At 42.3% G+C, this 22,634-nt stretch overlaps 1 protein-coding gene across 1 annotated transcript; it reads left to right on the top strand.

Moving 5' to 3' along the window:
* Positions 1 to 78: 78 nt before the first annotated feature.
* Positions 79 to 16,779, top strand: LOC146714047 (uncharacterized). The gene is made up of 2 exons (XM_085450650.1): positions 79 to 529; positions 13,151 to 16,779. The coding sequence occupies exon 2, from the start codon at positions 13,160 to 13,162 to the stop codon at positions 14,564 to 14,566; it is 1,407 nt and encodes a 468-aa protein (XP_085306776.1). The 5' UTR covers positions 79 to 529; positions 13,151 to 13,159; the 3' UTR covers positions 14,567 to 16,779.
* Positions 16,780 to 22,634: the final 5,855 nt, after the last annotated feature.

Here is a 22,634-nt window from a genome sequence, read left to right as displayed (position 1 = left end):
ACGAGACAGTAAAACATGTTTCATTGTTCTGTTCCAGTTGGTGGCGGTAATGCACCAGAAACGTTGTTTGCCAACCGCCATCACACATAAAGAAGAAGTAATCGTCCACAGAGCAGAAAGTGGGCTTAGAACACGGTGGATCGTACTTTTATCTTCCACGGGGACTTTTATATTTTTTTCAAGTCGGCTAAAGCAAAGATCGTGTGGCTGTGCTGAGCTTCCTTACTGCTCGCCCTCTGGTCTCCGGCAGATCAAGTTTCTGTTTCTGATGCTTGATTGGAAAGATATACGCTCTCGTAGCTCACGCAGCTTGGCCTCTCGGTGACAACGCCAAGTCATCCTGTCGGTCAGTTTGGAATAAATCACCTGTAAACAAATAACTTGCCCTCGTGGTGATTGACGGGAGTAACATGCTGGGGAGTGGAGGTCAGTGAGCCCACTGTCTCTACCAGTCCTAGTCCAACTGCAAAGCCCCGCTTGCCTCCTTCTCCGCGCGTGGATCTTTAGTTTGAATCAGAGGGGATCGAGGGTGAGTACATTATAATTATATTGGTTGCCTAACTCTATAACTGTCTACAGGGTTTCTCTCTCTTAGCTAATTTTGTTTTCGTCTGTATGTTCTGTTCGGCCCCTGTCATTTTGTCTGACTGGAGTTTCCAGCAATTCAGCACCTTATTTATTTTAATCATTTGTGTTCACCTATTTGTTTTCCTTCATATGAAGTAGGGCTGCCAAGATTAGTCGACTAGTCATGATCGTGGACTAATCCAATTTAATAGTCGACGCCTCGCAGTAGTGATGGCCCGCTTGAAGCTGACGCTCCGGAGCGTGTGTCGAAAAAAACAACACACTGGTTCAGAAGCACTGTGTCGAGGCTTGCTTCGTTTGGCAAAAGTCACGTGACCAGTGACGTCCGAAGCTTCATTACGCACGTAACTGCGTCGGTACCTGATTCAAACGGATATAAGGAAGTGAATCATCCACGGGATTCGTGGAGTGTGTTGATGGTGACAGAGAGCGAAGAGGTGATCATTCCACTGACAGATATGGAGCCAGCGAGGAAGAGAGGACGTTCTGGCGTGTGGGAATATTTTGAGTTGATTTTGCTCAATTCATTTTATCTGCCGAAGTGAAAAACTTGAAATGTCCAAAATCATGTTTTCATAATGTAAATATCATTACAGCATATGACTTTAGGAACACTTCCATGTGAATTAAAGCTGATGAAGACTACAAAAATGTATTTGACACTATACGTACATTACATTGCTACACAGTTTAGAAAATCATTTTGTTTATTGTTTTTAGGTGATAGTCTGCAGGACCCAGGAATACCTGCATATCTACCAGCTTGCAGTGTAGTTCCTGCACTCCACAGCCTCTTCTGTTCCATGCAAGTGGATTTTCTCCAGGGCAGGAGAAACTATTTCTAAGAAAAGAAACAGACTCAGCCAGCGCACAGTAACACTAATCCTCTTGTTAACTGTAAATAACAAAAGGGCTACCTTACATTGATCATGTTTTTACTTTGCAAGTTCTTGATTAGGGGTGGGTTTTGATTATCGCCTTTCTGATTACAATCCATGCTAAATTGAATAAAGTGATATTGATTCATTAAAATCCCGTGTCGATTTGTAAATTAACGTTATTATGCCTGAAACGCCAGCATCTCAGGTTAAACCTCACAACATGTCGTCAAACACCATGCAGCTAAAACAGTAACTGGGAGCAGGTTTACGGATTCTGCATACAAACGTGAACACAGAGCGCGGACCCGACGCGTCAGAGTCAGATTTTGATGTGTCGTCAGGTCCGCGCTGTGTTTGCCTCTTTTTTTTCCCGCTGGCTTCTGCAGCTGCAGGTTTCATAACTCTCTGTTTACATCTCTAATTAAGTCTCACATGTGTCAGCTTTCTTTTAATAGATACGAAATTATGGATATATACTGTTAAATGATCAGACTTGTAATATTTCTGACTGAGGCAAAACTTTCCAGATTCCAATCAAATTGAATCGGATCCTGTATCGAATCAAAATGATTCTACAAATCAGTGACGATGCAGCCGTACTCAGCTTCCTAAGCATTTTCCCTTTCCAGTTCACAATCAATCCCACCCCTAGGTCAAAAATATGTATAGGACAATTGGCCTAATCTAATATTTTGTATGAACCTGTCCAGCTGTCCAGTGATTAAACGACAAGTAGATGGAGGCAGGACTTCACAGCAGGGGCATACTCCATAATGTGCTGTGCATTCTCATATGTATATTATATATATTGCTCACTTATTGTATTTACCAACATCAAGGAGTTATGAGCAAAGAAAGGCCACACCATAGTGCATGTTTAAATAGGGAAAGTTTATTGATCAAAATGTATTACGCAAATACGCATTACATTTTTTTCAGCCCCCCAATCGAGAAGACAAAACCAATTACATGTTCAAAGCAACGGAACGGTGGCCCAATATCAGAGAGAACTCCACTCTTGAGTGAGCAGTGATAATTGAGCAGTCCGTTTTATTTTGCAGATTCAAGCTGCTCTTCAAAATTTTCACCACCAGATGTCACCGGAGAGGACTGTGTTGAAAAGCTTCGAGTAATGAACCGTTTTTCAATACAAGCTTCAGTGCTTCGGAAAGCTTCATTTGGCCATCACTACCTCGCAGGAATAAGTAGTAGGATTTAAGAGTGTAATAACGGACTGAAACAGAAGATGGCAGCACTGCATGCACAAGGATGTCAGCTGCCGTTAAACCCAGAAGAAGAAGAAGCTGTGTCCCAGAATTCATAGCGCGGCCGTACTCAATTTTCAACAATGGCGGCAGCTAGTTAGTTTTAATATTACTCTTATTATTCTTTCAGTTTTGTTTGGCTTTTTTTCAGTATTTTATTTGTTTCTGAGTAAATCGGTTTGGCTGAGATTAAAGTTATCGTTTTTACACAGCTGAATAAACATCAAGCAGACAACTGATTATCTTAAGTTTGAGATGCTCAAGAATATACTCCGGTGTCCTGTTATATTTTAAATAGCAAGGAGCAGACGACAGAGTTTATTCAACTTCACCAAAACAATCTGCAAATTTCATTAAAATTTATATTATCTTGTCTTTATTTTTAGTTAGCACATACCTTAAACACTTAAAGCTGTAAACTAATGATAATTATATAAGAGCAGATGCATGCTGGTGCAATAAGCTGTACGTTTGGTTTTTTATTTTTACTTAAAAAGAGGTTATACACACACAATACGGTAATATTATGTTGAAGCACAGTATGTATCACTCTGCGAGGCTCCTGCCTACGATAGCCGTAATGCTCCGACAATCCATCAAGCGGTGCGGGTTCGTAGCTTAGCAAAGTCATACTAAAACATTTGACAGATTTTCGAGCGCTGTGTACCACATAAAATCATTTTGAGGTCAGTAAACACAACCAGAATTCATACATAAGGCACACAGTATTATAAGGGGCACTGTCGATTATCAGAAAAATCAAAGGATTGATTTTAAGTGTGCCGTATGAACGGTATGATATGGCCCAGTCCTAGTTGTTACTGACTCTATGAGGCACAATAATGCCATACAATACAACGCTCTGCAGCAGTGCTCTACAACAGTGTTTCCTAACCACTGTGCCGCGGCACACAATTGGTCCAAAAATACAATTTAATAATTACTACAAGTAGAGCAGGGCGATATGGCCAAAAATATTTATCACGATATATATTTGAAAATTTGCGATAACAATATAATTGACAATACAATTGATGCGAGACAAAATACAACTCCACAACTTTACTAGCGCAAAAAAAACCCATCCATTCATTTTCACTTAAGCAAGAAGCTGTTTTTTTTATGTGCTATAAAGCTATATAAAAATGTAACAGTGCAAATGCAAATTCCTTGCTGAAAGTTTAACCAAAAGGCATTTCCAGTAGAAATGGGCTGACATATCCTGAGCATAACCATGTATAATATCCACTGAAGTTAAAAGAGGTGCTTTGCAACATTAAACTGCAGTGTGCCAAATAAAAAAAGTCAAATATGTATTTTTCTGAACATAAGGTGCACGGGATTAGCTATAAGACACATTAAGCTAAACAAAGCAGTCAGATAAATCAAACTACTCAACTCATTCTTCTTGCTTCCTCCACTTCTGTACCATTGATTCATTAATGCTGTATTCTATCACAGCTGCTCTATTCCCATGTTGTTGCAGTATATTAATAACCCTAATCTCATATTGTGGATGGATTATGTCAGTTGTTCTCCTGACTGAAGTTTGGTCCGTGCGATTGCATTTGTCTCTAACCATCAGGAACCTTCACGTTAACTTTTATTGAGTGGAAAAATGGTAGCTTTCATCCTGGAGCTTCACTGTTTATGTTATGCTAACATAGCCGTGTCGCTAGCGATCACGTAGCACGTCATTATATACCACCTAGCCCAACTTCAGTAACCCTACAAACGTCACTGCTGTTTAGTTTTCTGTCTTCATTTATGTTGGAAGTGACAGCAGAGCAGTACGTTTGAATTTTTGTCCAATTATTTCCCCTCAGTCTCCACTGAATGCCTTGACTGGGTAAGGGGCCCATATAGCTCAGCAGCAGTTTTCAGAAAGGATATGACTTTGCAGGAGCAGGAGGAATTAACTGAACTGAGACAACACCGTGGTTTAAAGCTGAGCTTTGCTGATCTATCTTTGGACAGTTTTTGGTTGACTGCTGCCCAGGAGTTCCCCATTCTTGCAAACAGAGCCATTTTGACATTGCTCCCATTTTCTACAACATATCTATGTGAGCAAAGCTTTTCGAGCATGGCTGCTATAAAAACTAAAAACAGAGAGAGATTAAGAACTGTTAAGGAAGAACTTCATGTATGCTTTTCTTCAATTCCTGCCAGAATATCATCTTTATGTTCATCTAGACTAGCCCAGGTTTCACACTGAGTGAGTATAAACAAACTGAGAGACTAACTTGCCATTATATGTACTGTATGAAGGTACAATGTGTCATTTTGGAGCAAGTTTGGTAGGTGGTGTGCCACTGGATATTTTTAACCTATAAAATGTGCCGCGACTCAAAAACGGTTGAAAAACAATGCCCTACAATAAATCTCACTGAATAGAAAAATGAAGATGTTTGCTGTCACAGGCAACTGGGAATGGAGTCTAATGGAGGAGCAGCTCAGCCAGTGCAGTGAGAAACATCGGTACTTCATAAAAGGTGGCAAAAATAAAATCACCACCACTATTGTACAGACACTGCGGACACGCAGTTTAAAGAGAAGATTTTAACATAAAATTTCCCCCTTTTCCCACTCTAGTAGTTGAGCTGTCTCACTCTAACCTCCAACATTCCGTCCCATACACACACATTATAAAGTCTGAAACGGGGGGGGGCGGAAAGCATGAAACTTAAACTGGGGCTGAACGTATAATAGATACAGTGGCTTGCAAAAGTATTTGGCCCTCTTGAACTTTTCCACATTTTGTCTCATTACAGCCACAAACATGAATCAATGTTATTGGAATTCCACGTGAAAGACCAACACAAAGTGGTGTACACCTGAGAAGTGGAACAAAAATCATACATGATTCCAAACATTTTTTTACAAATACATAACTGAAAAGTGGGGTTTGCATAATTAATCAGCCCCCTGAGTCAATACTTGCCAGAACCACCTTTTGCTGCAATTACAGCTGCCAGTCTTTTAGGGTATGTCTCTACCAGCTTTGCACATCTAGAGACTGAAATTCTTGCCCATTCTTCTTTGCTCAGTCAGATTAGATGGACAGCGTTTGTGAACAGCAGTTTTCAGATCTTGCCACAGATTCTCGATTGGATTTAGATCTGGACTTTGACTGGGTCATTCTAACACATGGATATGTTTTGTTTTAAACCATTTCATTGTTGCCCTGGCTTTATGTTTAGGGTCGTTGTCCTGCTGGAAGGTGAACCTCTGCCCCAGTCTCAAGTCTTTTGCAGACTCCAAGAGGTTTTCTTCCAAGATTGCCCTGTATTTCGCTCCATCCATCTTCCCATCAACTCTGACCAGCTTCCCTGTCCCCGCTGATGTCCAGAGCATGATTCACCATATTTGACAGTTTGGTGTGTTCAGAGTGATGTGCAGAGGGGGGCCGAATACTTTTGCAAGCTACTGTGTTAAATAAAATAAAATAAATAAAAGCTGAATAGGGAGCTTGTAAATCAGAATCGAGTCAGCTATAGAAATTAGTGACGATACCCAGCCCTATTATTATTTTAAACCTCTAGCAGTTCAACACTTACCTTTGTACAATTTTAAGCTAATCATTGGACTTGAAAGACTTGAATTGCAATCAATCACAAAAACATTTGAATGGTAATGTATGTAAAGGTATATATCAGAAATTTTAAGAAAGTGGAAAAAAAGATTCCTTTGGTATTTCAGATTGGGACTTTGACTCCTGACCAGGGTCTCTATCCAGAAGAGCCCTGTCATGTATTAAAACATAACTTTCTGCTCTAGCAGTCCAGTCCAGGTCCACTGCGGCCGACCTGTTTGTAACCTCTGGTCTAAATGTTTGGTGTCAGAAGACTCCATAGGTCCCACAGCCTCTTCATGATACCCCTTCTACCAGGATTACTTGCACAGTAGCATTCCAACAGTCTCCTGTTCTCATCCCTTGTCCTTCTTGTTCTAAGAAACATACTTCTCATGAGTGCGTTCTGGTTCCTGAACACTTGACACAGGCATGCTTAAAGTCAGAGACTGCATCCTCCTGAGGACCTGGCCTTCGTGTTTTAAGTGGGGCGAGTCCAGCTGTGTGTAGGTGAAGCGAACGGCTGTGAAATTGGAGGGTTTAGGCTTCAGTTTTGCAACACAAGCTTTGTCCGGGGAGTTGAATAAACTCAGCTTTCTGCTCCTTGCTATCTAAAGTATAACAGTACACAGGTGTAAATTCTCAACCATCTCACATTTCTGTTGTCACGGCCCAGGCCAGTTAACTGGAGGACTCAAATGTGGGACCCACACATACACCCCGTAAACGGGAAAAAACAAACAAAACTTTATTTCATTTTCAAAAAGCAAAAACGTGTAGATATGAGTCACGAAATAATGGACTAAGGTTTTCCTGTCTGCTTGGGAACCAAACTTGAAACAATGACTAGCTTTCTAATGAATAATTGGAAAACTTAAATCTTCATAGAAAGTCCATTCTCGTGAGCATAGAGGAAAGGCACAGGCTGCGGGAAATGCACTGGGAGTCTCTGCACGCTGCAACAAGAGGAGAGTGGTTTTAGTGATAAAGCTTGGGGAAAATGTCCGGGAAAAGCATGACAGTCGTTTGCCTTACTGTTCGCGGGCGAGGTGTAGACACAGGAAGTACAAGGTCCTTGATTCAGGTGCTCAATCAGCCGGGCGGGGGGAAGGAGGTCTGGCACCTTGGACCGGGCGGCCTCAGGAACAGGTGGCCCAGTTCCCAGTCAGGTTCAGTCTGTAAAGACAAAAGTATTTTGTCTTGTGTCAATTATATCATCAGTTATATCGTTATCGCAAATTTTCAAATGTATATCGTGATAAATATTTTTGGTCATATCGCCCTGCTCTACTTGGAACAGGCCATTCCGTGACTGCTCTCACTTTTGCAGGGTCCGTCTTCAACTGCACTCCTAATAACACATACCCCAGAAAAGCAATAGTTTTAGCATGAAACTCACACTTTTCTGCCTTTACAAAAACATATTCTCGAGGAGGCTCTGCAGCACTGCCCGTATATGGGTCTGATGCTCCTCTAGTGACTTAGAGAAAACGAATATATCGTCCAGCAAAGTGATTTAAGAAGTCCCATAGCACGTCATTCACTAGAGTCTGAAACACTGTTCATTAATCCAAAGGGCGAAAATACACACACACACACACACACACACACACACACACGTGTATATATATATAAAAAAAAAAACACCCAGCACGCCCCTGCGGGCGGTTTATCCTTCAAGCTCGGGTCCTCTACCAGAGGCCTGGGAGCTTGAGGGTCCTGCGCAGTATCTTAGCTGTTCCCAGGACTGCGCTCTTCTGGACAGAGATCTCCGATGTTGTTCCCGGGATCTGCTGGAGCCACTCGCCTAGCTTGGGAGTCACCGCACCTAGTGCTCCGATTACCACGGGGACCACCGTTACCTTCACCCTCCACATCCTCTCGAGCTCTTCTCTGAGCCCTTGGTATTTCTCCAGCTTCTCGTGTTCCTTCTTCCTGATATTGCTGTCATTCGGAACCGCTACATCGATCACTACGGCCGTCTTCTTCTGTTTATCTACCACCACTATGTCCGGTTGGTTAGCCACCACCATTTTGTCCGTCTGTATCTGGAAGTCCCACAGGATCTTAGCTCGGTCATTCTCCACCACCCTTGGGGGCATCTCCCATTTTGACCTCGGGACTTCCAGGTTATACTCGGCACAGATGTCCCTGTACACTATGCCGGCCACTTGGTTATGGCGTTCCATGTATGCCTTGCCTGCTAGCATCTTGCACCCTGCTGTTATGTGCTGGATTGTCTCTGGGGCATCTTTACACAGCCTGCACCTGGGGTCTTGCCTGGTGTGATAGACCCCAGCCTCTATGGATCTTGTGCTCAGAGCTTGTTCTTGTGCTGCCATGATTAGTGCCTCTGTGCTGTCTTTCAGTCCAGCTTTGTCCAGCCACTGGTAGGATTTCTGGATATCAGCCACCTTCTCTGTCTCCCGGTGGTACATACCGTGCAGGGGCCTGTCCTTCCATGATGGTTCCTCGTCTCCCTCCTCTTTCTTGGGTTTCTGCTGCCTGAGGTATTCACTGAGCACTCGGTCAGTTGGGGCCATCTTCCCAATGTATTCTTGGATGTTCATTGTCTCATGCTGGACTGTGGTGCTGACACTCACCAGTCCCCGGCCCCCTTCCTTCCGCTTAGCGTACAGCCTCAGGGTGCTGGACTTGGGGTGAAACCCTCCATGCATGGTAAGGAGCTTTCTTGTCTTTATGTCAGTGGCTTCTATCTCCTCCTTTGGCCAGCCTATTACCCCAGCAGGGTACCTGATCACGGGCAGGGCGTACGTGTTGATGGCCCGGATCTTGTTCTTACCATTCAGCTGACTCCTCAGGACTTGCCTGACCCTCTGCAGGTACTTGGTGGTTGCAGCCTTTCTAGCGGCCTCTTCATGGTTCCCATTTGCCTGCGGGATCCCCAGGTACTTGTAACTGTCCTCTATGTCTGCAATGTTGCCTTCTGGTAGTTCAATCCCCTCAGTTCTGACTACCTTCCCTCTCTTTGTTACCATCCGACTACACTTCTCCAGTCCGAACGACATTCCAATGTCATTGCTGTATAGCCTGGTAGTGTGGATCAGTGAATCGATGTCTCGTTCACTCTTGGCATACAGCTTGATGTCATCCATGTACAGGAGGTGGCTGACAACTGCTCCGTTCCGTAGTCTGTATCCGTAGCCAGTCTTGTTAATGATCTCACTGAGGGGGTTCAGGCCTATGCAGAACAGCAGTGGGGACAGAGCATCTCCTTGGTAGATCCCGCACTTGATGGTGACTTGTGCTATGGGCTTGGAGTTTGCCTCTAGTGTTGTACGCCACATCCCCATTGAGTTCCTGATGAAGGCTCTTAGGGTCCCATTGATCTTGTACAATTCTAGGCATTCCAGTATCCAGCTGTGGGGCATTGAGTCATAGGCCTTCTTGTAATCAATCCAGGCAGTGCACAGGTTGGTCAGTCTGGTCTTGCAGTCTCGGCTGACTGTTCTGTCTACCAGTAGCTGGTGTTTTGCGCCTCTGGTATTTTTGCCAATTCCTTTCTGTGTCCCGCTCATGTATTGACCCATGTGCCTGTTCATCTTAGCCGATATGATGCCTGACAGGAGCTTCCATGTAGTACTGAGGCAGGTTATTGGTCGGTAGTTGGAGGGGACCGGTCCCTTCTTGGGGTCCTTGGGGATCAGGACCGTCCGACCTTCGGTTAGCCATTCCGGGTGTCTCTCGTCAACTAGCAGCTGGTTCATTTGTGCTGCCAGACGCTCGTGGAGTGCAGTCAGCTTCTTTAGCCAGTAGGCGTGAACCATGTCGGTTCCTGGTGCTGTCCAACTCTTCATACTGGAGACCCTTTCTTGGATATCTGCCACTGTGATGGTTACTGGACCCTGTTCAGGGAGGTCGCTATGGTCTGCCCTCAGATCCACTAGCCACTGAGCATTGCCGTTATGGGTTGCGTCCTTCTCCCATATGCTCTTCCAGTATTGCTCCGTCTCCAGCCTTGGTGGTGCTGTTCTCTTATTATTATTGTTCCCTTGCCACTGAGAGTACACCTTTGCTGGTTCTGTGGAGAACAGGTGGTTCATTCTCTTGCCTTCTATCTCTCTGGTGTACCTCCTCAAGCGGCTGGCCAAGGCTGTGAGTCTTTGCTTGGCAGTTTCCAAGGCCTCAGGTATGGACAGCTTGCTGTATTTCTTAGGCACCTTATTTGTCGCACCTTTCTGCAACTCCGTTAGTTGGCTAACCTCCCTCCGTGCTACTTTGATCTTGCCCTCTAGCCTCCTTCTCCATGGAGGGTACTGCCCCTTGTGGCTGTTCAACTTGTAGCCAAGCATCAACGATACACAAAATTCACGGTTCGATATTTTTTCGATACAAAATAAAATGTTCATGCCTTTTTAATTTGTCATTTATTAAAATTATAAATATATATTTTAACTCAAAAGTACAGTTTTTAAATTTAACCCTAACCCTTGTGCGTGTTTTTTATTTTGACAGCGAATGCGCACCTGCGGACCACTTATGTGCACCCCTGGTTATTTAGCTCGTCATATTGCAGCCACAGAAATTATTTTGTCCATGAAACCATAAAGCTGCACTTTCTTTTTGCCTTATAGTCTGATTTGTCATAACTTTTCCGTTTTGTGGTAAGCTTTTCTTTGGCTGTCACTTCTTCACCCTGACCTGTCTTATTTGGCTCAGCAGAACTAAAATATATATGTCTGTGAAGGTCATCGTAGTCAAATATATATCCTGCTGCTTTTACACACGCACTCACATAAGCTCAGCGATTCTCTGCGCGATCAACCTCTCACATGTTTAAGCTTGCTGCGGGAGATTTCACTTGTCATGTTTGCATAGTAAGCTACCAATTAATAAGACGATGTCAGAGAAATTGGTGCACAAATTATCATCACACAGATCAGTGCTGTCGCTCTCTATACACAGTTCGCGCGATTGCAAAGTGAAAGCAAAAAAAAACACTGTCAATATGTGACATATTGTGTGTGTGTGTGTGTGTGTGTGTGTGTGTGTATTTATTAGGGGTGCAACAATACTTGTATTGATATTGAACCGTTCGATACAGCGCTTTTGGTTCCGTACGCATATGTATCGAACAATACAAACATTTTAATTTATTTCATCAACTTTTCTTCTGACGATGCTGTCTGTGTTGAGCGCTCAGTGGATCTGCGATTGACAGTGCAGCCTAGGCTCAGTAGTCGAACGCAGATTCACTGAGCACAGGGCAAGCTAGCGAGACAGAAGTTAAGCTCTCCTTGAAAGATGGCAAATGTTGCAAGGAGATGTTGCAAATGTCCCCCACCCTCATTCAGATCTGGCGTTTGGAACTATTTTGGTTTTTATGTGACGTATGACCCTGAAGGTAAGCGCATCATGGACAAAAGTAAAACAGTATGTTGGATGTGCCACGCAATGCTCAATTACATTGGTGGGAGCTAGTGTGTTAGCGCAGTTAGCTCGTTAACATGTTGGCCGTCCAGCCCCACGCACGGGGCGATCCGCGGTAGCTCGTTAACGGAGATTTGCCGTGTTGTGGCGTTAAGGTCATTTCAATGAGATTAACGCTGACAGCACTAGTGGGAACACAACGAATATGACTGCACATTTACGCCGACATCATCCTAGTGCAAAGACAAGTGGAAGCAGACAAAAACAACAGGCATGCATGCTACAAACTTTACCTGAGTCATTTAGACAGCCGTTAGCACATGATTCTCCTTATGGGGACCTGATATGTTTAATATGCTGCTGAGAATATAGCCCAGAAGAAGCGTATAGTATAGCTTTTATTTTGGAAAGAGCCATTTCTCTGTAATAAACTCTCTTTTCCAAAGATGAGTGATTTCTCGATCAGATAGATTTATTTTTTATTAAATAATTCAAATTCAAATTTGTCACGTACACAGTCATACACAGTACGATATGTAGTGAAATGCTTGGACAACTGCTCGTGACCTAAAGAAAACAAAAAAGGAAAAGGCTATGAATAAGATTGGAAATAAATATGAAAAATTAAAAAGGGTAAATTTAACTAGGAAGGAATAAAATATAAATTAAGGTTAAAAATGAAATAACTGTACAACACAAATTAGAATGAAGGGTAAATTTAACTGGGAAGAATAAGATAAAGATAACTATATAAATTAAAGTTGAAAATAAAATAACTGTACAACAAAATACACAATACATATAAGAATGTATGAAGAAATCTAAATATAAATAAATATATACACAATAACAGCAGCTGTACAAGTATTAACTGGAAATGAAGAATATAGTGACCAGTGTTGTGCAAAAACAAAGTCCAGAAAGTCCAGTGTGTGTGTGTAAGAACTGTATGTGTGGGTCAGTACTGTGTGGTGGTGTGATTGAGAGACCGTATCGCCTGCGGGAAGAAGCTCCTCCTCAGTCTCTCTGTGTTGGTCTTCAGGGAGCGGAATCGCTTTCCTGACCTCAACAGAGAGAACAGTCTGTTGTTGGGATGGCTGAGGTCCTTCACGATCTTCCTGGCCTTGGTCCAGCACCGCCTGCTGTAGATTGAGTGCAGGTCAGGGAGCTCGGAGCGGATGGTGCGCTCAGCTGACCGCACAACCCTCTGTTTTATTACTTTGTTGTTTCAGCAACATTAAATTTAAAAACTGTACTTTTGAGTGTGTGTGTGTGTGTGTGTGTGTGTGTGTATATATGTATATACATAATATTTTTTTTGTTTTTTTTACTCATGGGGATGCGCATGATCTGAATTACACAATGTATCATCTGTACTTTTTGTAGGTTTCGTAGTTTCATAACGTTGTTGTTATGTTAACGTAATGTTTTGGTTCTTTGTCATTATACAAAAGGGGGAAAGCATGGTGAAACCTCGGCACATTGATGACCTCAACAAAAATCACCCAACACCAGCTAATACAGATGGGCCAGTTGTGATCCCCATGGAAAAGACTTTTACTACTATGAAGCTACCCAGAAGATGCCGGCGCACTGACACTGGGGACAGGTTTACCTGTGATCACTGTGAAAAGTCTTTTACTCAGAAAAACAGCTTAAAAAAACATCAGCTCATCCACACTGGAGTTAAAGCATTCAGCTGTGATCAGTGTGGAAAGTCTTTTACTTACATGAAGGGTTTGAAACGTCATCAACTCATCCACACTGGCATTAAACAATTTGTCTGTGATCATTGTGAAAAGGCTTTTACTTATAAGTGTGCCTTAAAAAAACATCAGCACATTCACACTGGTGCTAAACCATTTGTCTGTGATCAGTGTGGCAAGACTTTTGCTCACGTGGATAGTTTAAAAACTCATGGCCTCATCCACACTGGTGCTAAACCATTTATCTGTGATCAGTGTGGAAACGCTTTTGCTCATAAGGAGAGTTTAAAACGTCATCGACTCATCCATGCTGGAATTAAGTCATTTGTCTGTGATCAGTGTGGAATGGCTTTTACTCGTAATAGCAGCTTAAAACAACATCAGCTCACCCACACTGGCATTAAACCATTCAGCTGTGATCAGTGTGGAAAGGCTTTTTCTCATAATGGCAGCTTAAAACAACATCAGCTCATCCACACTGGATTTAAACCATTTTGTTGTGATCAGTGTGGAATGGCTTTTACTGTTAATGGCAGCTTAAAAAAACATCAGCTCACCCACACTGGATTTAAAGCATTTCGCTGTGATCTGTGTGGAAAGTTTTTTACTCAGGATGGCAGCTTAAAAAAACATCAGCTCATCCACACTGGATTTAAAGCATTCAGTTGTGATCAGTGTGGAAAGTGTTTTAATCAGAATGGCAACTTAAAAAAACATCAGCTCACCCACACTAGAGTCAAAGCATTCAGCTGTGATCAGTGTGGAAAGTGTTTTTCTCAGAATGGCAGCTTAAAAAGACATCAGCTCATCCACACTGGAGTTAAACCATTCAACTGTGATCAGTGTGGGAATTCTTTTAGTCACAGGAGTTCCTTGAAAGAACATCAGCTCGTCCACAATGGCACTAAACTATTTGTCTGTGGTCAATGTGGAAAGGCTTTTACTTACATGAGGGTTTTAAAAACTCATCAGCTCGTCCACACTGGTGTTAAACCATTTGTCTGTGATCTTTGTGGAAAGGCTTTTCCTGACATTTGGGTTTTAAAAAAACATAAACTCATTCACACTGGTACTAAACCATTTGTCTGTGGTCAGTGTGGAAAGGCTTTCGGTCGCATAGATACTTTAAAACATCATGAACTAATCCACACTGAAGTTAAATAGTTTTTATATTGTCAGTGCTGAAAGGTTTTTACTTGTGTCAATATATTTAAAAAGCATCAGATTATTCATAATGGAATTAAAGTGTTTGTCATCAGTGTAGAAAGTTTTACTCAGATTAGATTCTTAAATTTGCATAAGCTTATCTATGCTGGAGTTAAACACTGTCATTGTGCATAGTGTTGACATTCTTTTGCTAGGTTTTGTCATCTAAAAGAAAAATCCCAATCTCACCAACTATTAAACCGCTGAAATATGAGGAGTATGGAAAGTCTTTTATCCATAACACAAACGTATTAAGGATCAGCAAACCCATACTGTGTGTCCTTTTGGAGGCGGTGAGAAGCACAGAGGATCTGAACAAATCTGCTGAATGCTAGGTCAAACTTCGAAAGTTTGAGATCAGGCTTCACAGAATTCAGCTTTAATAATTGTCATCAGAGGCAAGAAAGAATACATGTGTGTAAATGAGAGGGAGACAGGTGTAACAGTGGTCAAAGGACACTTGGCAAAGGATGATGAAGATGGAGCTACCAGGCAGAATGAAAAGGTCTTGCGACTTTTACCTTTGCCATAAAAAATGTTTTAGTAGGATGTACATATTGATTGTAACAGTACTTAAATCTGTAAGTATTCTAACATGAATTGCTTGCAGTGAAGGATAGGAGGGTTAACAATTAGAAAAAGTGCTGTAGCTTTATTCTTGCTGTAGTATGTAGTTTCTCCATGTGGTGGAACATGTCCTTTTGTCTGTGAAGGTTCTCAGTCATCCAGGTCATCATAGTCAAAGGAGCTTGCAAAGAAAAGCGTCTGGACTTCTTTAAGTTACTTGAAGACGTTTCACCTCTCATCCGAGAAGCTTCTTCAGTTCTAAGGTCAAATGGTGGAGAGTCCCAGATATAAACCTAGTGAGAGTATCCCCCCACAGAGGGACATCAGGGGGTCCTTTTGGCATCCAGCATGTAAGAAGACTTTCTTTGAATTGTTCATGTTACTTTCTTACATGTTCTAATTTTTAATCAAACTGTTTAATAAAGAGCAGCAGAGTCCTTTCAGAAACTCCTGATTGTTGTTTCATAAATCTAATGGCTCTTTACTAGAAACCTAAATTAAAGTCATTAAGAGGCCACTGATGCAGCAAGGCTTAGAAATCTATGTACACATAATAAAAATTTACTGTTCAGTAAAGATTGAATTGAGGAAAAGGTTGTCATGTTAATATAATGCAAAAAATGTTGACTTTATCTGTTCTGTGCAAACATCTGTGAACTTGCAGACCAAACATTACCATCATGTGATCACAAGGAGAAGCAAAACGTCTGCACAGACTACGTTCTTGGTCAATCTGAAAGGCCTGTTGATGTTTACTTGGCTGTTCATCATGAGATAATTAGTGAAGTAAATGCTGTGCTGTTTCTGTTGTAACTTGCCCATGTGAAATGTGTTTTAAATGGTCTCTGTTGTCCTAAAAATGATGAGTCGGTTTAGCTGCATGAAGAGAAAATGAAACCTGTAATTTTTATGTTGTATTGCAAATATTATTGTATTTCATCAATTTGTGTCATTTTAACTGGGAAGTATGTGTAAAATTAAGTGTATCCTATAAGTATTTAGATATATAAAAGATATGATGTATCTTTCTTATTTTCTGTGAACTTACTTATACATTACTTAAAAGTTATGTCAGTATAGTAATTTCTTTGTTCTCTGTAAGAAAATGACTTTCTATCCCTTTATCTATTCTCACACTGAAAACGCTACATGCAGATGAACATAATCCCTTTGTTGTAGTTTACCTACCATTAAGTATTTGTGGATAAATATAATTATATGCAATTTCAAAAAAGAATTGAAATTGCATATAATTACAGTGGAATTATACCATTTATCACAGGACCACACACAACCCCACACGTGCATTTCAAATCCCCTGCAACTGTATTGTCATGTGCCATGTGTGGTAAAACACATTATTGTAGTGTACATTATTTTCACCATTTCTCACCAGTTATATCACAGTGGGTTTTCCAGATCTCGTACCAAATGATATACCAGCCTTTAGAAGACAGTGGTGTCTGACAGTCAAGTCACTGTAGAGCTGTACAAGCTCAGGGGTCCTCTCATGGGCAATGTGCATGACACAAAAGAACAATATCAATTTTGCCAAAATTTGGAAAATCAAAGTACCACATGAAAGAATAAATGCACCTATGAAAGAGCAAGTATCACAGCTCTGGAGTTTTCTTGTTTACCATGCAGACACAACATTTTAATTCCTTTTTCCATTAAACAACATTTGCTTCTGCTCTCCTCAGGTGTGCTGGATTAGATCCATATGCAGTCTTCTGTACTGGATTGTAAAAATTGCTCTTTATGAGTTTATAAACAGGTTATCAAAGAGCGAATTTTTCAAATGGAAAAAACACACAAATGTGGTGGCAAAAAAACGAGGATCAGTTCTTGCCCACTTTTAATAACTTTATTGTGCATACGTTTTATGGAAGGAGCCCCACCTTGAGTATCAAACCATCAGCCAAAGAACTTGCGACTCTCCTCAAATTGGCTGCAATGTGAACATCCACCTGTCTCTACAGGCTCTTGTTATTCGATGGCTACTTGATAGAAACATATGATAACGAAGGTGTAGAAAGATTCAGAAGATTCAAATTTTCTGTAGATAAAATGAATAGTGCATTTATTATGAGGAAAAAGTTTCAGAAAACCTAAAGCTGCAGTTGCAGTTATGACTTGCAAATGTTAAAATAGATTTTTTTACAATCCCACTACTTCTCACATGCGTGTTCTGGGGAGCTTGCAGGAGTGCTCACAGACATATTCAATCTGTCCTTGGCCCACACTGTGGTACCGGCCTGCTTCAAATCCACCTCCATCGTCCCGATACCCAAAAACTCCAACCCATCTTGCCTCAATGATTACCGCCCAGTAGCACTCACCCCCATCATCACTAAGTGCTTAGAGCGACTGGTCCTAGCACACTTCAAATCCTGTCTCCCCCCCACCCTGGACCCCCACCAATTCGCATACCGCCGGAACAGGAGCACAGAGGATGCAGTCTCCATCGCACTGCACTCTGTCCTCTCACACCTGGACAACAACAACACCTACGCCAGAATGCTGTTTATAGACTTCAGTTCAGCATTCAATACAATCCACCCCTCACAACTCATCAGGAAACTGACAGACCTGGGTATCAGTTCCCTCATCTGCAAATGGTTACTGGACTTCCTGACCAACCGCCCCCAACATGTCCGGCTGGATAACCGCTGCTCATCTACCATCACAATGAACACCGGTGTACCACAAGGCTGTGTGAGGAGCCCTTTCCTCTACTCCCTCTTCACCCACGACTGCAGACCTGCTGATGGTTCCAACACCATCATTAAGTTTGCAGATGACACCACGGTGATTGGCCTCATCAGTGACAACGATGAGGCCGCCTACAGGGAGGAGGTGGATCGTCTGGCTGAGTGGTGCGACAGAAACAACCTGCTGCTTAACACCGAGAAGACCAAGGAGCTCATCGTGGACTACAGGAGGAATGCTGAGCCACATCCACCCATCCACATTAAGGGGACGGCTGTGGAGCGTGTGAGCAGCTTCAAGTTCCTGGGAGTCCACATCTCCGAGGATCTCACCTGGACGACCAACTGCTCCAAGCTGGTCAAGAAGGCTCACCAGCGCCTCTTCTTCTTGAGGACTCTGAGGAAGAACCACCTGTCCTCAGACATCCTGGTGAACTTCTATCGCTGCACCATCGAGAGCATCCTGACCAACTGTATAACAGTCTGGTACGGGAACTGCTCTGCCTCGGACCGGAAGGCGTTGCAGAGGGTCGTGAAAACTGCCCAGCGCATTGCCGGAGCACCACTTCCTGCCATAAAAGACATCTACAGGAAGCGGTGTCTGAAAAGGGCTGGGAAAATCATCAAAGACCCCAGTCACCCATTACATGGACTCTTCACCCTCCTGCCCTCTGGGAGGCGCCACAGGAGCCTCTGGACTAAGACCACCAGGTACCGGAACAGCTTCTTCCCCACAGCTGTCAGACTCCTGAACTCTGCCTCCTGACATCTGACCCACGTTAAACTCATGGACTGAACATACACACACCCACAATGGACAACTGTACCCTCAAACACAATAATAACATGGACTGAACCACCACTCACAACCACTAGCACTTTATATAGCCTCTGTAGAAACTATCTACACCCTCACTTATCTTAACTGCACTACTGTATAGCTTTGTGTAAATAATCATTCTGTACATTCGATAATCTTTAATCCTACAACTGTTTACAACTTGCATAGTTCCCATTTCTGTATAGCTGTATATCCCAGATTCTGTAAAGTTATTTATTTCATATTCTGTATAGTTTTTCATATTTATATCCTGTTCATATCCTGTACATAGCTTGTACTCACTACAGCCTGTACATACTTATAGTTATAGAATATTCACAACATACTTCATACCGTGTACATTATAACATAATAGACCCATTTCTGTAATATACTCACATATCTATATTATTGCTAATATATATTGTAATATATCTATATCACTAAAGCACTTCTGGATGGATGCAAACTGCATTTCGTTGCCCTGTACCTGTGCATGTGCAATGACAATAAAGTTGAATTCTATTCTATTCTATTCTATTCTAAGCAAGAGCTCTACCCTTTGAGCTAATCCCCCTTGGGTATATGGTTGGGTTAAAAATTTACCTGGAAAGTACATTTAGGAAATAATTGATGAAGCTATCATTGATAAATTGATGAATGTTAAATCATTTTAAATGTTATGCAGTATCTGGTTTGAAGTGGGTGGGGAGCTGAGTAAAGAAATGAAATCAGTAATTAAACAAAAGGTCAAGGGAATGGTACAGGGAAATGAGACTTTTGTTTTCAATAAGAATAAGTATCAGTAGAACATGTTTTATTGTTCTGTTCCAGTTGGTGGCAGTAATACACCAGAAACGTTAGTTGCCAACCCCCATCAAACAAGAAAAAAAAGAAGTAGTGCGCATGTACAGAGCAGAAACTAGGCTTAAGAAAGAAAGAAAGAGTATAACCACAGTCATCATACTTATTGTATCCCATGGGCTCCTTTATGTTTTGTTTTTTTTTCAAGCCGGCTTAAGGCAAAGGTAGTGTGGCTGTGCCGAGCTTCCTTACTGCTATCTAGCGATGACCATACAAATCTTTCTGAAGCATTGAAGCTTGTGTTAAAAAATAGTTCATCACTACAAACGTTTCAACCAATGACTGTAGAAAACATGGACGACGTGGCAGCACCTCCTCCCACTGTGCAAAAATGAAGCCAAAAATCAATGCCAAAAAGCATTTAACGATAGTTACGGTCAGAGTATCTGTTAAGATGTTAAGAATAAGTACAGTGGGGCAAAAAAGTATTTAGTCAGCCACCGATTGTGCAAGTTCCCCCACCTAAAATGATGACAGAGGTCAGTAATTTGCACCAGAGGTACACTTCAACTGTGAGAGACAGAATGTGGAAAAAAAATCCATGAATCCACATGGTAGGATTTGTAAAGAATTTATTCGTAAATCAGGGTGGAAAATAAGTATTTGGTCAATAACAAAAATACAACTCAATACTTTGTAACATAACCTTTGTTGGCAATAACAGAGGTCAAACGTTTACTATAGGTCTTTACCAGGTTTGCACACACAGTAGCTGGTATTTTGGCCCATTCCTCCATGCAGATCTTCTCGAGAGCAGTGATGTTTTGGGGCTGTCGCCGAGCAACACGGACTTTCAACTCCCGCCACAGATTTTCTATGGGGTTGAGGTCTGGAGACTGGCTAGGCCACTCCAGGACTTTCAAATGCTTCTTACGGAGCCACTCCTTTGTTGCCCGGGCGGTGTGTTTTGGATCATTGTCATGTTGGAAGACCCAGCCTCGTTTCATCTTCAAAGTTCTCACTGATGGAAGGAGGTTTTGGCTCAAAATCTCACGATACATGGCCCCATTCATTCTGTCCTTAACACGGATCAGTCGTCCTGTCCCCTTGGCAGAAAAACAGCCCCATAGCATGATGTTTCCACCCCCATGCTTCACAGTAGGTATGGTGTTCTTGGGATGCAACTCAGTATTCTTCGTCCTCCAAACACGACGAGTTGAGTTTATACCAAAAAGTTCTACTTTGGTTTCATCTGACCACATGACATTCTCCCAATCCTCTGCTGTATCATCCATGTGCTCTCTGGCAAACTTCAGACGGGCCTGGACATGCACTGGCTTCAGCAGCGGAACACGTCTGGCACTGCGGGATTTGATTCCCTGCCGTTGTAGTGTGTTACTGATGGTGACCTTTGTTACTTTGGTCCCAGCTCTCTGCAGGTCATTCACCAGGTCCCCCCGTGTGGTTCTGGGATCTTTGCTCACCGTTCTCATGATCATTTTGACCCCAGGGGATGAGATCTTGCGTGGAGCCCCAGATCGAGGGAGACTATCAGTGGTCTTGTATGTCTTCCATTTTCTGATGATTGCTCCCACAGTTGATTTTTTTCACACCAAGCTGCTTGCCTATTGTAGATTCACTCTTCCCAGTCTGGTGCAGGTCTACAATACTTTTCCTGGTGTCCTTCGAAAGCTCTTTGGTCTTGGCCATGGCGGAGTTTGGAGTCTGACTGTTTGAGGCTGTGGACAGGTGTCTTTTATACAGATGATGAGTTCAAACAGGTGCCATTCATACAGGTAACGAGTGGGGGACAGAAAAGCGTCTTACAGAAGACGTTACAGGTCTGTGAGAGCCAGAGATTTTCCATGTTTGAGGTGACCAAATACATATTTTCCACCCTGATTTACGAATAAATTCTTTATAAATCCTACCATGTGAATTCATGGATTTTTTTTTCACATTCTGTCTCTCACAGTTGAAGTGTACCTCTGGTGCAAATTACTGACCTCTGTCATCATTTTAAGTGGAGGAACTTGCACAATCGGTGGCTGACTAAATACTTTTTTGCCCCACTGTATCTCTTAAAATGGTTGCAATAATGAAATATTCAATATAAGGTAGACAAAAAACGAAAAATAAAAAGATAGTTACGGCTCAGGACTCCCCGATCCTTACTGCGCATGTGCAAAGTCGGACCGTACAAATCAGGGGCCTGTCTCAATATGCATACTTCTGCGTACTTGCATTCTCGTGTACTCATGATATGTCATCAGTTGGAGACCAAGTACTGTTCAAATTCAAAGTAGCCGAGAACATGAAAAATTCCCAGATGGCTTCTCGCTCTGCCTATTTTATCGAGCACGCATCAGTGTTGACTTGTGTGGACTTGGTACACTTAAATATCCCAGAATGCATTTCATCCAAAACCCAAACGCGGTAATTGCGGAGGAGCGCGGCTAAAAACTTTTAAATATTATTCTTTCTAGGTCTTTTTCAGTGCGTTAGTTGTGTTTTATTTGTTGGTGAGTAAATCGGTATGGCTGAGATTAAAGTTATTAGATTAATTTAGATTAAATAAAACTTTATTAATCCCTCGGGAGGATTCCTCTGGGTTCTCACACAGCTGAATAAACTGCTGTGTGAAAACAGCAGTTTATTCGACCATCCACGGCAGCGTCCGGTTATATTTTAGACAGCGAGGAGCAGACGGCAGGTGACGTAATTCTGAAGGGTAGACCGTCCAATTTCACAGTCGCTCATTTCCGGTCTACCCAGCTTTCGGAGGACTCGGCCCACTTAGACCACAAAGGCCGGGTCCTCAGGTGGACGCAGCCTCTGAATTTGGACACCGCCTGTTTCCGGCCGGACAATAATAACGCTGACATTTAACTTATTTTATCCGATAAATAAACACTGTAAGATTCAAGTTTTTTGTATATATATGTACATGTATACACCCCCCCCCCCCCCCCCCCCAAAGCCCCTTTGAATGTCTCCCTAATTCTGAGGTCTCAAGGTTGGCAAGTAGGTGCTAGGCTTGGTCCACATCAGTCTAAAATTGTATGTAACCATAAATAATGTGATGCCATGTCCACCAGGAGAGACTGGACAGTATAGATGTAAA

The sequence above is a fragment of the Copadichromis virginalis genome, linkage group LG3 (genome assembly GCF_057382275.1).
Source record: "Copadichromis virginalis isolate Kocher_CV1m ecotype Utaka linkage group LG3, C_Virginalis_male_GT1.1, whole genome shotgun sequence".
Lineage (NCBI taxonomy): Eukaryota > Metazoa > Chordata > Actinopteri > Cichliformes > Cichlidae > Copadichromis > Copadichromis virginalis.
The sequence above is the reverse complement of the archived record's forward strand: the minus strand, read 5'-3'. Positions and strand labels throughout refer to the sequence as shown.